Source organism: Polypterus senegalus, chromosome 9, assembly GCF_016835505.1.
Source record: "Polypterus senegalus isolate Bchr_013 chromosome 9, ASM1683550v1, whole genome shotgun sequence".
Taxonomy (NCBI): Eukaryota; Metazoa; Chordata; class Cladistia; order Polypteriformes; family Polypteridae; genus Polypterus; species Polypterus senegalus.
Genome location: NC_053162.1, coordinates 72,273,339 through 72,289,411, shown reverse-complemented (window position 1 = coordinate 72,289,411; position 16,073 = coordinate 72,273,339). Strand labels below are relative to the sequence as shown.

The 16,073-nt window shown below is 39.3% G+C and overlaps 1 protein-coding gene across 1 annotated transcript in view; it reads right to left on the bottom strand.

Moving 5' to 3' along the window:
* ctu2 (cytosolic thiouridylase subunit 2 homolog (S. pombe)) overlaps window positions 1-16,073 on the bottom strand; it is a 43,549-nt gene that overhangs the window by 12,040 nt on the left and 15,436 nt on the right. The window contains exons 7-9 of the mRNA XM_039763256.1: window positions 12,669-13,003; window positions 12,225-12,360; window positions 10,503-10,634 (exon numbers count right to left, since the gene is read on the bottom strand). Coding sequence (XP_039619190.1) covers window positions 10,503-10,634; window positions 12,225-12,360; window positions 12,669-13,003 — 603 coding nt within the window. The remainder of the gene's footprint in view (window positions 1-10,502; window positions 10,635-12,224; window positions 12,361-12,668; window positions 13,004-16,073) is intronic.

Sequence of the window (16,073 nt, the reverse complement as noted above, 5' to 3'; positions counted from 1 at the left end):
CACAGATCTGGCCAAGGTTACAAAAAAAAATCTGCTGCACTTAAGGTTCCCAAGAGCACAGTGGCCTCCATAACCCTTAAATGGAAGACGTTTGGGACGACCAGAACCCTTCCTAGAGCTGGCCGTCCGGCGAAGCTGAGCTACCGGGGGAGAAGAGCCTTGGTGAGAGAGGTAAAGAAGAACCCAAAGATCACTTTGGCTGAGCTCCAGAGATGCAGTCAGGAGATGGGAGAAAGTTGTAGAAAGTCAACCATCACTGCAGCCCTCCACCAGTCAGGGCTTTATGGCAGAGTGGCCTGTTGGAAGCCCCTCCTCAGTGCAAGACACATGACAGCCCGCATGGAGTTTGCTAAAAGACACCTGAAGGACTCTGAGATGGTGAGAAATAAGATTCTCTGGTCTGATTAGACCAAGATAGAACTTTTTGGCCTTAATTCTAGGCGGTATGTGTGGAGACAACCAGGCACTGCTCGTCACTTGTCCAATACAGTCCCCACAGTGAAGCATGGCGGTGGCAGCATCATGCTGTGGGGGTGTTTTTCACCTGCAGGGACAGAACGATTGGTTGCAATCGAGGGAAAGATGAATGCGGCCAAGTACAGGGATATCCTGGACAAAAACCTTCTCCAGAGTGCTAAGGACCTCAGACTGGGCCAAAGGTTTACCTTCCAACAAGACAATGACCCTAAGCACACAGCTAAAATAACGAAGGAGTGGCTTCACAACAACTCTGTGACTGTTCTTGAATGGCCCAGCCAGAGCCCTGACTTAAACCCAATTGAGCATCTCTGGAGAGACCTAAAAATGGCTGTCCACCAATGTTTACCATCCAACCTGACAGAACTGGAGAGGATCTGCAAGGAGGAATGGCACAGGATCCCCAAATCCAGGTGTGAAAAACTTGTTACATCTTTCCAAAGAAGACTCATGGCTGTATTAGCTCAAAAGGGTGCTTCTACTAAATACTGAGCAAATGGTCTGAATACTTAGGACCATGGGATATTTCAGTTTTTCTTTTTTAATTTTTGTCTGTCAATATGGGGTGCTGTGTGTACATTAATGAGGGAAAAAAATAATTTAAATGATTTTAGCAAATGGTTGCAATATAACAGAGTGTGAAAAATTGAAGGGGGTCTGAATACTTTCCGTACCCACTGTATGTTGCAATGAAAGGCAGGGTTGGGCTTGCATCCTGACCAAGAAGCATACTGTTCCCTTATAATGGAAGGTCAATGGGAGACTGCCTCCCAGTACTGTGTGGCCACTCTGTACAGTGCATAGCAGAATCCTTCTAGCGTGTCTCCTATCTGGACAACCAGGGCTGCATGGGAGTAGCAATTCTAACTGGCAGCCCTGTTGGGGTCCTTGGGTGCTCATCTGTCCTGAAGGGCATCCACCTGACCTGGAATTGATTCTTGGATGCAATATTTTTGCATCAGAAGAACTCCCAGGTCCTTAGCCAGGTGAGTCAGAGCCAGGAGTGGAGTTGGGCAAAGGTCATCTGGAGAGGAATGGAGAAAGAAAAAGGAGAAGAGAATTGCAGTATCCTGCACTGCCCTGTGAGCAGAGGGAGCATGTTTGGAGGTATTTCTATTAAATAAGACTCTCTTAAACAAAGGACTTGTGTTGTTTGTGAAAGATCCGCCTGGACACCTACAGTCACTGAGGCTCACAATGTCCAAAATCACACACGTTTATTTCTCCCTTTTCCACATAGCACAAACAGTGTGTATAAATCAGCACAATACTCAGTCCTTCTTTCCTTCTTCCGCCTCCACTCCTCTCCTGCAAACTCTGTCCACTGCCACCTGACTCCGGCTTCCCAAGTGGAGTGAGGTGGCCTCTTTTATACAGCACCCAGAAGTGCTCCAGGTGCTCCCCAATTAACATCCGGCAGCACTTCCGGGTGTGGTGGAAGTGCTGCTTGCGAGTTTAGCTCCTCTTCTGGTAGCATTTCCAGGTGTGCCGAAAGTGCTGCATGCCTAGACTCCGGAGCTGTCCCGGCACCCCCTGGTGGTGGCCACATCTCCCCACAGGGTTGAGCTTCCAAGCTCCGTGGCCACCATGCAATCCAGGGAGGCTGCCCTCTTACGTTCTGGGGAAAACACTGCCCCTCTCCCGGCTTCCTAGTGGGGCAAGGTCCCTGGACGTCTATCACATGGTGTACATGTGATCTAGGGTGCAGAATGCTCCTATCTTCCACAACATGTATGCCAGTAAGAATAATGTACATCATCTTTAATAAATGCAATAGGGGGAAAAAAATCACTTTTATTTGATGTACATGTTGTTTAGATTAAATTAAAAGGAAAAAAAGAAACAACCAGCAGCATATGCAGCGGTGTTGAAATGATTGATGCCCAAAGCTTTTAATTTATAGACAAGTTTTCTTGTGCAGAGCTTTTTAATTTGTGCATTTAAAATATCACAAATCAGAAGAGAACAAAGCTTTATGGTAGAACTAGGGGGGTCAAGTTCCCCTGGCGCCTTCGGCGCCCAACCCAGTTGCCAGAATATTAGTAAAATCTGTTAATGTACAAAATGAAATTTTTTATTTATTGAATTCAAAAATCACAAAATTCTATAAATATGTAAGAGAAAAATTAATTATTTTTAATTGAGTAAAAATCATATATAAAATAGATGTAGCATATCTTTGTTGCATATTGTACCCCGAGCAATAAGCTTCAATTCTGAAATAAATGTACATCTCCTACATAACTGCAGTATGGACTATTTACCCCTTTTATTGTGGACTGGGAGGTGCTAGGAATATTCAGAGTTTTAAACTAAGTTCTTAACTTTGGAATTTTCTTCATCCTGAACATTTGCTCTGCATTGGTAGAACAGTCTTTTCTTGCATGTCTTGCAGCTATATAGCAAAACAGGAAGTACCAGGACACTATAAACTTGGACTTTTGTCCTTTTGCACGATTCCCCCAAGCTCTCCTAATTCGTCTGCTTACTTCACAGGTAGAGTCACCAGAGACATGAATGTCGCTGCTGAGGTAAACAAACCTCTCCACAAGGTAGACACACTCTCCAAAGACAGGCTCACTACTAATGGCTGTGCCCAAGAAGTCCTCAAAAGCCTAGATCTTGTTTTTTTGTCCAGGACACTCACAAGCTCAGACACTCTGACTCTGACTCCAACACCCAATCCATCCAAGCATTGAACAGAATAGAACTCACCCCTGATGAACCCTAGAGTCAACTGGGAATAATGCAGAGGTTCTGCCTCCACTCTACATAACACTAAATCTACCAGTGTACAGGCCAGCTATGATATCCAGCAACTTTGAGGGGGATCTTGCAAGATGTGCCACAGGGCGGTGCAATCAACTGAGTTGAACATTTACGAAAAACAAAAAAGGGCTGTAAAGGAACTCTGCCGATATTCAAGTTTGCGCTCAATGAGAACCCTTAGTGCCAGGAAGCAGCCGATGGTAGACTTCTTAAACGTAAAACCAGACTGCTCTGGTCACTAGTAGGTGAGCACATGATCACAGATCCTATTGAGGGAGACCTTAGCAAGGACCTTACCCCATCACAGAGAGCAGTGTTATCCCTCTGTAGTTGCCACAATCCAGGCAATCACCCTTCCCTTTCCAGATAGGGGCGACAAGTCCCATTTTCCAGTCAGCTGGGATGACGCCCGTCTCCCAAATGGAAGCAAAGATTGCTTGCAATGCCAGGAGGACAGCCTTACTACCAGCCTGGAGAAGTACACCCCAGATACCATAGATCCCTGAGCATTCCCTACCCTCAGCTGGTTCACCACCTCTGCAATCTCAGTGAGACTGGGTGGTTCACAGTTAATTGGAAGATCAGCCTCAAGAACCGTGGACCCAGAGATATCCAACATCCTAGCCAGAGGATCAGCTTTGAACAACTGCTCAAAGTAGCCAGCCCAGAGGGTCACAACTGCAGTGTCATCCATAAGGACTGTTCCATCAACTGCCCTGACTGCGACTCTATTACAGTGCTGAATTTTAAAATAAGAGAATTCATATTTTTCTTGTCTTAAGCAAATTATCAAAATATTTATCTTAGCTGAAATTTAGTTTCCTTATATCCATCCATCCATCCATCATCCAACCTGCTATATCTTAACACAGGGTCACAGGGGTCTGCTGGAGCCAATTCCAGCCAACACACAGCGCAAGGCAGGAACAAATCTCTGGGGCAGGGTGCCAGCCCACCGCAGGTTTCATTATAAACATATTTAAGAATTAATAATGAGCTTTCTAAGCAAAACCTTTTAATAATCTAATAATCAAGTGTAATAGCAACTCATTAACACTTTTTTCTAGGGATAGAGAGAAAAAAACCCAAAAACGATTCAACTGAATCATATTTGTTTATCTTGCAGTATCAACCCACTTGCTGTAATATTCCTATGGCGTTCAGACCTGGACTGTTGTTTGTCTATTACAAATAACAGTGGTGCTAGAAAGTTTATGAAACTTTCTCAATTTTCTACAATTCTGCATAATATAGCTTAAAATAAGATTATATTTTTACATTATGTCCTAAAACTACATAAACAATTAAATCACACAAAAACACTATAATTTACTGAGGAAAAATAATCTGTTACATGTTTCTATGTGAAAGAGTATGTGACCCTGTTGTATTGTTCGTTAATTTGAGAAATGAGAGTCCAGTGTCCCAATCATTGGGATGATAATCGGGTGCGAGTTTCCTCACTATCAAAGTCTCATCTTCAGCACACAGGGTTGTTGAGGTGTCATGCCTCAATCAAAGTTTTCTGAGGACCATAAAAAAAAAGTTAATGATCACCAGGCTGGAAAAGGTAATTATAAAATTTTTAAAGATTCTGTATTTCACCTGTTCACTGTTAGGCAAATTGTATACAAATAGAATAAATTAGCCTCCCCAGGAGTGGTCGACTAACAAGATCACTTCAAGAACAAGCTGTGCAATATTCCATGAGATTTGATTAAAAGGGTAATGTCTAAGGAGCTAAAAGCCTCTCTTGTATTGACTAATGTCACTGTTAATAGGTCCAACAGGAAAGCACAGAACAACAATGGTGTGCATAGCAGGGTTACAAGGAGAAAGCCTCTACTCTCCAAAAAGAACAATGCTGCCTACCTAAAAGTTTATTAAGGATTGTGTGGATAAACCAGGTTACTAGAAGAATGATCTGTGCATGGAGGAGTTCTAAATAGAGTGTTTTAGCTTGAATGAAAAGCTTTGTGATTAACGAAAAGCAAACACTGCAATCCAACACACAACTCAGGTTTAAAGAAGAACAGATCTTCCATGTTTTTGAATGGCTGAATCAAATTCTTAAACTTTGCACAAATGATGGGAAAGGGCCTCAAGCAAGCAGCTAATATAAATACATTCACCAACATCCCTAAGTTGATGCAGTTCTGCAAGGAAGAATGGGCTAAAATTCCTCCAAGCTGATATGCTGGGCTGATTAATAGAAACATTTATTTGTGGTTATTGCTGCACAAGGTGGGGTCATGCCAGTTACTGAAAGCAAACATTCACATGCTTTTTTTATATAAACTCAAATATATCACAATGTATAATTGTCCTCAATAAAGTATAATGCCTTTGTGTCATTTGTTTAATTGAGTTCTCTTTATCCAGTAAAAATCTAATATTTTAGATCCTATTTTTACACAAACAGAAAAAATTCTAAACGTTTCATACACTTTCTAGCACCACTGTATAACATTTTATTTTACAAATATTTTTTTGGACATTCTGTGGAATATTTAACATCATATTTATGCTGTACGCCCTATTTTCATCTTAAATTCATGCCACTGAAAGAAGGCCCGACATTCATTTGCAGAATATATTACCACCATTCAAAATTCATGGTTCTCTTAGCAGTGGTGAAATGTCTATACAGGCTCCAAGGAAAGAAACTCGCTATCCAAAATGCAATAATTCCACTTGTTTTTTGTTAGCAGACAGGGTTAGATTAAATAGTGTTTTTGTGCAGACCAAATGTATCCTGGCTCTTTCTTCTACATATGTAATTGGGCTTGCATCATACTGCTAAGATTTATTTACTTACTTACTTACTTATCTACTCATCTACGTATGTATTTATTTAAAGAGCTTCTGTCAAAAGCCAAATTTACCCCTGGGGACAAATGAAGTTCTATCTATATGAAAGTGAATATTGGCTGTATCACAAGAGGTCTGGAAAACTCCTACTGAAGCCCTAGTGTTGAACTGAAAATTCTGTGTGAATTTTCTTTTTCTCTATAGGATAACTTTGAACCAAGTTCATATGTAGGTTAACCTACATTTGTCCAATATCTTCTCAATTTTATACTAATTGTCTCAAAGCAGAACGATCAATTCTGACACATTTTCCTATAGTTTTATACCTTCAGTAACTTAGGAAATGAATCTCATGGTTTACTTACTTATGCACAAGAAAGGTTTCTTATTTAGCAGCTTCTTTTATAGTAGTTAATTCCCAAGTATGCTACATTTATAGAACTAAAATAGGAGTTCACAAGCATTCAGGCAGCCTGACAGATATGTCTGGGTAACACAGATACACAATGCAGCTGTCTAAAAAAAAAAAAAAACAGTAAATGCACTCATGTATATGCATACATATGAGCTACAGTATAAGGGTAACTATTTTCCTTCCAACAAAAGAAGACCAATTCATTTACAATGTATACCACTACTATATTATGTCTTTGAATCTGTAAATATGATTTATACTTTGAAATGTCATTGATTAATATGATGCCACTGGATTTCTGTTGTTCTAACAACAAATGGTGGCTATAATAGTTAATTGACATGTAATTTTTTAACACAAGTTCTTAGGATGAACACCACTTGTGATAGTTTCTGTGAATAATACAGCTAAAAAAGAATGCACTAGATGAATTAGACAAACAGTAGATATCCTCTAAAGGGGATAATAAAAGTAATGTTATGTTGATAACAGTGCACCACTGGGATGATTGTGTTTAAATTTTAAAGTAAAACAGCAACCACAATTTTAATTTTTATAGTTTCCTATCTTTATATTTAAAAGACTGTCAAACAGAAAGTACAAGTAAATAACTAAACTGGGTTTGTGTACTCAATACTGTACTTTTGTATTTGTTTCCTGATTAATTAATCTTCCGAGTAGAACCGGACAATTTTGGTTATCCACTGTCACCAAGAACACACTCTGCTGCTCTGTATCACCTATTCCATAAACAATTCTTTCAATCTCAAGATGCTCCCTATAGCTGTCAAGATAGTACTGACTGGCCAAGAACTGAACCATAAAGTAAATAGTTTTTGTAATTCTAGCAAAATGTCTGCTAGAACCTGTTATTCTACTGCAAGTACGCTATGCTGAAGTGGGTCAATCTCTGATTGAAGTTAAGTTTGAACTTGGAGGTCTCAGTAGATTTAATACTAGATGAATGGTAAGTACTTGGCAATACAAAGTATTGATCCAAGATACAGGGCATCACATCTTCACCACTATAAGATACATTTTGCTTGTTCCATCACCTTATGTTTTTTTTTTTTTTTTTTAATTTGACCGTTTCTCTTTATTATAATAAAAAAAATCCTGGGATGAGATGAGACTTTTTATCCTGTGACGAGACACGATACTTTCACGTCCCAATAGATGACACTTTGTGCCAAGAGATTTAACCACGCCCAGGGCCGTAAAAAAAAAAGACTAAGAGTAGATGACAAAATAAAACATCGTAAAGAATTCAAAAACATTGGCACGATGCACACGCAGGGCAGGTTAGAGATAATGAAAGTACTAAAATTCGAAAGTCTCAAAAAAAATAATAGTAAAGATCGTATTTGCGCAAACAAACAGAAATCATTACTCTGTGAAATAATGGAACAGTGAAAAGAGATTGAATAAATTGTTCAGATTTAAACTTTAAGTCAGAGTCTTGTAGATTGTCCAATTCGTGTTGCCATCAGGGAAAAGTAGTGTTTCTTCCCAATGAAGAGGCGTATCCGCGAGAATTAAAAGATTTGTTGTTTGGTGAAATTGAAACCCACATAAGCGAACGGCAGAAACACAAAGTGGCTGGTGCACAGCGCAGGCCAGGGAGGTTGGCGAGCAAAGCAAGAAGCCCCCTAGTTATAAAAAAAAAAAAACAAACAACAAAAAAAAAAAACTACACTCACCTAAAGGATTATTAGGAACACCTGTTCAATTTCTCATTAATGCAATTATCTAATCAACCAATCACATGGCAGTTGCTTCAATGCATTTAGGGGTGTGGTCCTGGTCAAGACAATCTCCTGAACTCCAAACTGAATGTCAGAATGGGAAAGAAAGGTGATTTAAGCAATTTTGAGCGTGGCATGGTTGTTGGTGCCAGACGGGCTGGTCTGAGTATTTCACAATCTGCTCAGTTACTGGGATTTTCACGCACAACCATTTCTAGGGTTTACAAAGAATGGTGTGAAAAGGGAAAAACATCCAGTATGCGGCAGTCCTGTGGGCGAAAATGCCTTGTTGATGCTAGAGGTCAGAGGAGAATGGGCTGACTGATTCAAGCTGATAGAAGAGCAACATTGACTGAAATAACCACTCGTTACAACCAAGGTATGCAGCAAAGCATTTGTGAAGCCACAACATGCACAACTTTGAGGCGGATGGGCTACAACAGCAGAAGACCCCACCAGGTACCACTCATCTCCACTACGAATAGGAAAAAGAGGCTACAATTTGCATGAGTTCACCAAAATTGGACAGTTGAAGACTGGAAAAATGTTGCCTGGTCTGATGAGTCTCAATTTCTGTTGAGACATTCAAATGGTAGAGTCAGAATTTGGCGTAAACAGAATGAAAACATGGATCCATCATGCCTTGTTACCACTGTGCAGGCTGGTGGTGGTGGTGTAATGGTGGGGGGGATGTTTTCTTGGCACACTTTAGGCCCCTTAGTGCCAACTGGGCATCGTTTAAATGCCACGGGCTACCTGAGCATTGATTCTGACCATGTCCATCCCTTCATGACCACCATGTACCCATCCTCCGATGGCTACTTCCAGCAGGATAATGCACCATGTCACAAAGCTCGAAATCATTTCAAATTGGTTTCTTGAACATGACAATGAGTTCACTGTACTAAAATGGCCCCCACAGTCACCAGATCTCAACCCAATAGGAGCATCTTTGGGATGTGGTGGAACGGGAGCTTCATGCCATGGATGTGCATCCCACAAATCTCCATCAACTGCAAGATGCTATCCTATCAATATGGGCCAACATTTCTAAAGAATGCTTTCAGCACCTTGTTGAATCAATGCCACGTAGAATTAAGGCAGTTTTGAAGGCGAAAGGGGGTCAAACACCGTATTAGTATGGTGTTCCTAATAATCCTTTAGGTGAGTGTAGATGTTCAACTGCAAAAAGTTTTGATGATAATGAACAGCATTTTCTTTTTCCATTTCTATTATAAAATAGTGAAAAATCATATTGTTTGCATGAACATATACTTCTGGGCAAGGTTGCAGTAATTTGCTCCAAGCAAATTACTATAACTTTGCAGCAGGTGGATAGATTAAAACAAATGTTATCATAGTAACAAAATCAGGCTTTTCCCCACAAGGTTTCAGATAAAATGAGCACAGAAACAGGAAGGAACACATAAGGTAAAGTGATATGGATTTATTACAGTAAAGTTCTGTATTTTAATACATTCTTATCTTTAATAGCACCAAAGACTGACGATACTTTGAAAGTTGCTGACTCTTTGGGCAAGGATAAACCATAACCACAGCTCAGTGTTTGTCATCCTTTATATGACTTCACCACAAATCGGTCCTTGTTGAATGCCAAGCAGTTCTGATCTGATGTCCTCATATCAACTGCAGCTCCCTTTTTAAAACCATCTTATGTTTATATCATTTAGCAAAGCTGCACATTCCGGTGGAATTGATTAGTTCCAACACCTTTTAGTGTTAAACTCTATTCATTATGTGTTAATAATGCAGCCATTTTAGTGTAACATAAATACTGAGTAAAAATTTGTTCCGTCTGTGGTTATTTTTTATTACTTTTACAGCTAACTTATCTATAGCAGCAGGAGATGTGATCTTTTATATGAGCAGCAAGCACATGCACCTTCACCTGTGTTAGATTAACTTTCATTGGTCATCCAAGCAGATATCGGATGACTAAAAGAGCAAAATATACACAATATATATTTTGATGCCACCTTTCTCATGGTAAAGTTAAAATAGTAAACTAATTCTTAGCTGAAGTGGCACAGAATGGTTCTCCGTTTTAACTCAAATGAGCTTGCCAAATGCTTTTCAATAGTAATATTGAAATTTCACACTTGTATAGCACGCTTTGTTTGAGATATTTCAACATTGATTTGTCTCAACAAATTTCCTTGAAGAATAAGTGTGTACCAAAATTCAACAAAATTGTTCCACGGGAGGCTGACATGTTTCATGCGGACAGACAAACAAGCATGTAAACACACCTAAAAACTACTTACCTTTGTATTCAGGCCTGCAGTAAAAACAGATGGGACTCCAAATAGCTTGTTATAAAATGCAATTTCTTTTGAGGAGTACTCTCTCATTGGACGGATTATGGTAATATCACCATGGCGAGGATCAGAGAATCCCTATTTCAATAATAATTGAAAATGTTAAATATAACAGTAGTATCTAGAGCATTTCATATACATACTTGGATATAATGAATTCACAACAGAAATTGGACACATGATTCACTCTGGGAGAAGACATATGGGCAGCGTGGCTTATGAAATAAAGGAAAAAAATAGTTAAAGGGCTTTATATCAAAAGTTGATATGTTAATATTTTTACAAATGAAATACATCTCTTTTACATCAAGGGTAAAACTAATTGTAAAGTGCGACTTGATGGCTAAAATACTATAAACAAAAAAAAGTTACTGGATTATTCTGTAATTTTCACTTTTCTATACTGATAGTATCAATCTGTAAAAATATGTATGCAGATTTATTCGTCCTTATTATGATGTAAAAAAAAAAACACCACACACATTGCACAGGTGTACCCTTTCAATGTATAGCCACACCATTCAGGTTTGTTTAACTTTGCACCCACTATCGCACTGACAGACTATGTTTCATGTTACCCTGCCACTGTAATTGCAGGATTGAATAATGAATGAATTTATAATATGTAATACAGGTAATAGTCGTTTTCATAAATTGTGAATAGCACATGTCCTTATTAAACAAGCTTAAATTAAAGCATACAATCTATATAATAAAAGCCCAGCCCCAGTCCGTCCCCTCTCAGAATTCCTGCTTACCCCCCTCCAGTCTTTCCCCTTTCCTTTTATTTTTCCTGTTCCCGAAAATCTTCTCAAAACAAAAGTAAAGAAATAGATAGAGCGTCACATAAACGTCTTCTCCCCTCTGTCTAATAATCAATAAAATGAAATAAAAAAAATCACGAAAGAAACAGAAACCACAACCTACCCTTACAGCGTCCACCGCGCTTCTGGCGTTACAGCCAAACACGTGGTGTATGCAGGTTATGAGGTGTGCCCGTACTACAACATATTATATTGTTCATATACTATTAACTATTTACAGGGATCAACTCTTTTGGGGAAGTTCATAACAACAAAAAAAAATTAAATTATAAATAACATGTGCACTTGAGTATTTCGAGCCCCACGTCTGAGTCGGATGGTTCCCCAGGTCACCAATTCATGTGTTTCACTATGCCTTTCCGTCTTCAGCTACCCATGTGCACTTGTACGGGGGAGACCTTACGGAACAATGCCAACGAACGCAACTAAACCTGCTGCTGCGAGAGAGGACACATTACAGCGTGATCATGAAGCAAAGTGGCAAAGGCTTGACAGTCGCTCGCAAGAAACGGACACTCAGCATTCACACAGATTAGCTCAACGACGCGTCTCTGCCGCACAACAAAAGGCAACTGAAACCCTTTACAGAGAGACAAGACAGATTACGCAGTGATCGCGAAAGAAAGAGGCAAAAGCGTGTCAATGAGACTCCCGACGAGAGGTCCTTACGATTGAGTCCTTCAACTGTGGTCATCCAACGAGCAGCATAGCGCGCACCAAGTTTCTAGTAAATAGTATATTGTTTAATAAAACTCTTGGCATGCATGCCATTTTTAAAATCATATTTCAAATGTACTTTATTTTCCACACTTGTTTGAAAACCATAAAAGATTGTAGAACTTACTGTGTCCATTGCAAGAAAAGCTCCTCTACCAAGACAGATATTGGCTAACAACTTCACTGCTAAACGAGTACAGCTGTCTCCCATCATCACCTTAGAATAACCTTTGATTCTCGCAGTGTGTAGAATCAAGTGTTTCCTGTTTGTCGAAAGAAAATGCCATTATTATAAGATTAGGGAACTCATTTAGTCTTGCTTACTTCGTTTACTAAACTTTTTTCACAATTATCTACAAGAGAAGCAATTGCTTTCAAAAAGTGTTAAATCAGATATGGACTCAACATTTACTACAAATATATACATATTTTAATGATGGTACAGATGTGCATTTGTCATGTGGAGAAATAACATCTGTTTTTATATAATAAGATACTTAACCAGATGTAGACTAACAGCTTCTACAATTTTTGTTTTTTGGTTGTTTCAATGAAAAACATTTTTATATACCTGAGTGTCTGAAGCATCTCTTCTTTTGCTGTTAGAGTTTTCACAGATGCAAACAGTTTTTCTACTGCTTTTGTCTGCTCAGGGGAATATGGAAAATCGCCCCTGAATGCAGAGATTGATGTTCCATTTGCATGAGCATGTGTGCTTAGGAGTGACACATGGGGATGATCCTCTGTTAGAGTGGTTTCCTGAGCTACTTTCTCATGACAGAGATTCTTCTTGACGGAAGTGTGATAGCTTTGCATGAATCCAGCTACAGCTTCTTTGTAAAGGTCATCCTTTTCAGTAGGAAGGGAAAAAATTGATTGCAGAACTGAGCTAGGAAGGCTGAAAACCTGAGATTCAAAAGCATATTGTTTCCAATCAGCATCTGAAAAAAATCTATAAACTTTTCAATAAATCTTTAGATAACTGTTATATTCTCCATTAATAAACCTATACTAACCTTTACAATGGATGAAGTTATACACTGCAAAAAGAACAACTAAAGAAAATTGATTTGTAGCGATCCAAAAAAGTATTATATGTTGTCTATTATTGGCTAATTAAAGTTGTGATTAGGTGTGACAAATCATTATCAATTAATGATATTTATAATCTTTTGAGCATAGATGAAATAATGATCTTCTAATGATGGACAGTTATTATAAAGTGTTACCAACTTTCTTAAAATTACAGAAATATTTTATAAATCTTATACATGGCAGAGAAACTCCCTTTGTGGTCCTTTCCAGAGGAAGGAAGACCTCTGCAATAGAACAGCTCAGTCAATACACTACTAACACATGAGTAGATCATACATTTATTTGTTCCAATGCCACACTGGGCAGCCTAACTGGGAGTAAATGCCTTCAACTGCTCACCTGGCCTAGTAGGCAGCTTATCGTAGACAAAACAAGGCAATCAGACAAGCATAGAAACAAAGGCAAAACATCAAGTTAAGAATCCCACTATAGCATCCACCTCCACGTGGTATGAGATGGATATATGGTGTGGAACATGACCCGGACACAGACAGGCAGACACGATGTAATCACCCCACACACGTTTATTATAGTGCTCCACATTTACAAAAGTGCTTCACAGTCCCCAATACCCCACAGTTCTGGCCAAGACACAATGCCTTCAGACCGCCTCCTTCTCTCCTCCAGAGACCTCGTTCACTCTTCTCTCCCGACTCAAGTCATCTTCTGAAGGGAGGCGGCCCCTTTAAATAAGCACCCGGATGTGCTCCAGGTGTGTTCCCAGCAATCTCCCACCGTCACGCCCCAGTGTAGCGGAAGAGCCGGCTGCATCCCCGGAAGCACTCCGGGTGTCCCCTCTTTTCTTCCCCCCAGCACTTCCGGGTGTGGCGGAAGTGCTGAGGTCCAGGGTCCTCCAGGTATTGCGATGCCCCCTGGTGGTAACCACGGGCCCCTACAGGGTTAAGCTTCCTAGCTCTGTACCCGTGCCCCCCCAGGGTGGTCGCACCCTCGAGGTCTGGAGGAGGCACAAGCCCTTCTCCAGTTGTCTTAGGCGTCCCGGCTGGGCACCACCCCCATCCAAGTACCACAATGGTCAAATAACAAAAAGATTAATTTTACTAGAGGAAACAACTGGTAAGATCCCTAAAAACTAAACACAGTACTAGAATACAAGCAGGGAAATGGATGGTGGCTCGAAGGTCAGAAGGAAGTGCCTCCAGGAAGACTCTGGTCCTCCCATGAATTTTGAAGAATTACTGGGAACCTGGTCAATCTCAAAAACCTAACCTAATTAAAGAAATACTAGTAAACCCAAAGTTTTTTTTTTCTTTTCTTCAACATATTCATCATAATGAAGACTTAATACACTTTTAAGAACATTCACAAAGTTCTTCTATTATGTTCAAAAACCACTCTTCTGTGGCTGATTTGAGATCATACATATTGGGGAACAGGCAGTAGTCACACAAGGCCAGGTCTGGAGAATACAGTGGCTATGAAATTCTGCCTTTGTGACCTATGCCACATGAGCAAAGGCATTGTCATGAATAAGAAGGTGGGAATGGTCAATAGCTTTCCTTGCTGCTTTTCATTGACTGCTGCAATTAAAAAAAGCAAATCGTCATAATATTGACTGGTTATGCAACCCTTTAAGGTCTGTAATCAAAGAACTACACTCTCACCATCATGTGATATTGTGCACATAATCTTGCCAGCATTGGTACTGACTTTGGAATTCTTTGGTGTTGAAGAATTGCTTTTTATTATTTCATTGTTCTTTAGAAACTAGTCCATACTAATGTATCAAAGTTTCACCCAAAACTTCTCTTGACTCTAAATTTGTCAGATCAAGATCTTCTTTGAAATATTAGATGTAGTGATGCTTTGTATCATCAGTCAACATTCTAGGCAACCAATGTGCACAGACCTTGCTCATTTGTAATTGCTCATGATGAAATAGTTAAACTGATTTATAATCTAATCCCTGCGCTATCTGTTATTTCATAAACAGGCTTCCAGAATTCACATGAACTTGATGGCAAACAAGAAATGTACACCATAATCAACAAGTTATATAAAATGTACTCTTAGCAAAAAGTGTGCAGAAACTAACCTTTCACCACTTACAAAATTAGCACTGTAAAATGCCCCTACATCAGTCCAAGTAATTATCCTTGCAAGTGCAAAACTGAATTATCATCATACTGCAAAACAACAATAGCCACCTAATACATACCTCTAGAACGAAGGGTAACCTACCTTCGTGTACTTGCATTCTTAAATGTTCATTTCCCCCATCAGTTATATTTCATTTGCTACTTGTCAGTACATCTCCCCATTTTCAATTGATGTACTTTGACTATAAGAGCCAACAAACACTGTTTGCACAGAAGTTTTTTTTTTTTAATTCTGACTCTCACAGGATTATACTTTGAAACCTGGCCTATGGTGACTCATCAGGAGTTTGCTCAAATATCTGAACAAAAAAAAAATATTGTCTTTCAGTCTAAAAGCTAATTAAACTTAAATGAAAGCCCTACAATATTTAACTGCCAAAGATAATCATTATTAAGATGAGAAGGAAATAAAATCTAATTTAAATATTCTTCTACATTCACTTTAAATATTTTTATTATTCAGGAAAATGGGAGCATATACTTGGAAGAGCAACTGGGACCCCAAAATCTTGTAAAATATCTTCAAAAGTCACCACAATACTTGATTTTTTAAAAATATATACAGTATCTCTAAAGCACTGTCACTTTTGATTAAACAGTATTACTTTTGTGTTATTAATCCAAGCTGAACAGGAGATACCCTCTCCAAATGAGAATACACAGGGGTAACTAACTCCAACCCTGGAGAGCTGCAGTGGCTACAGTTTGTTTGTTCCAAACCAGTTGCTTACTTGGAAGCCAATCCTCACCAATAAAAGATCTTA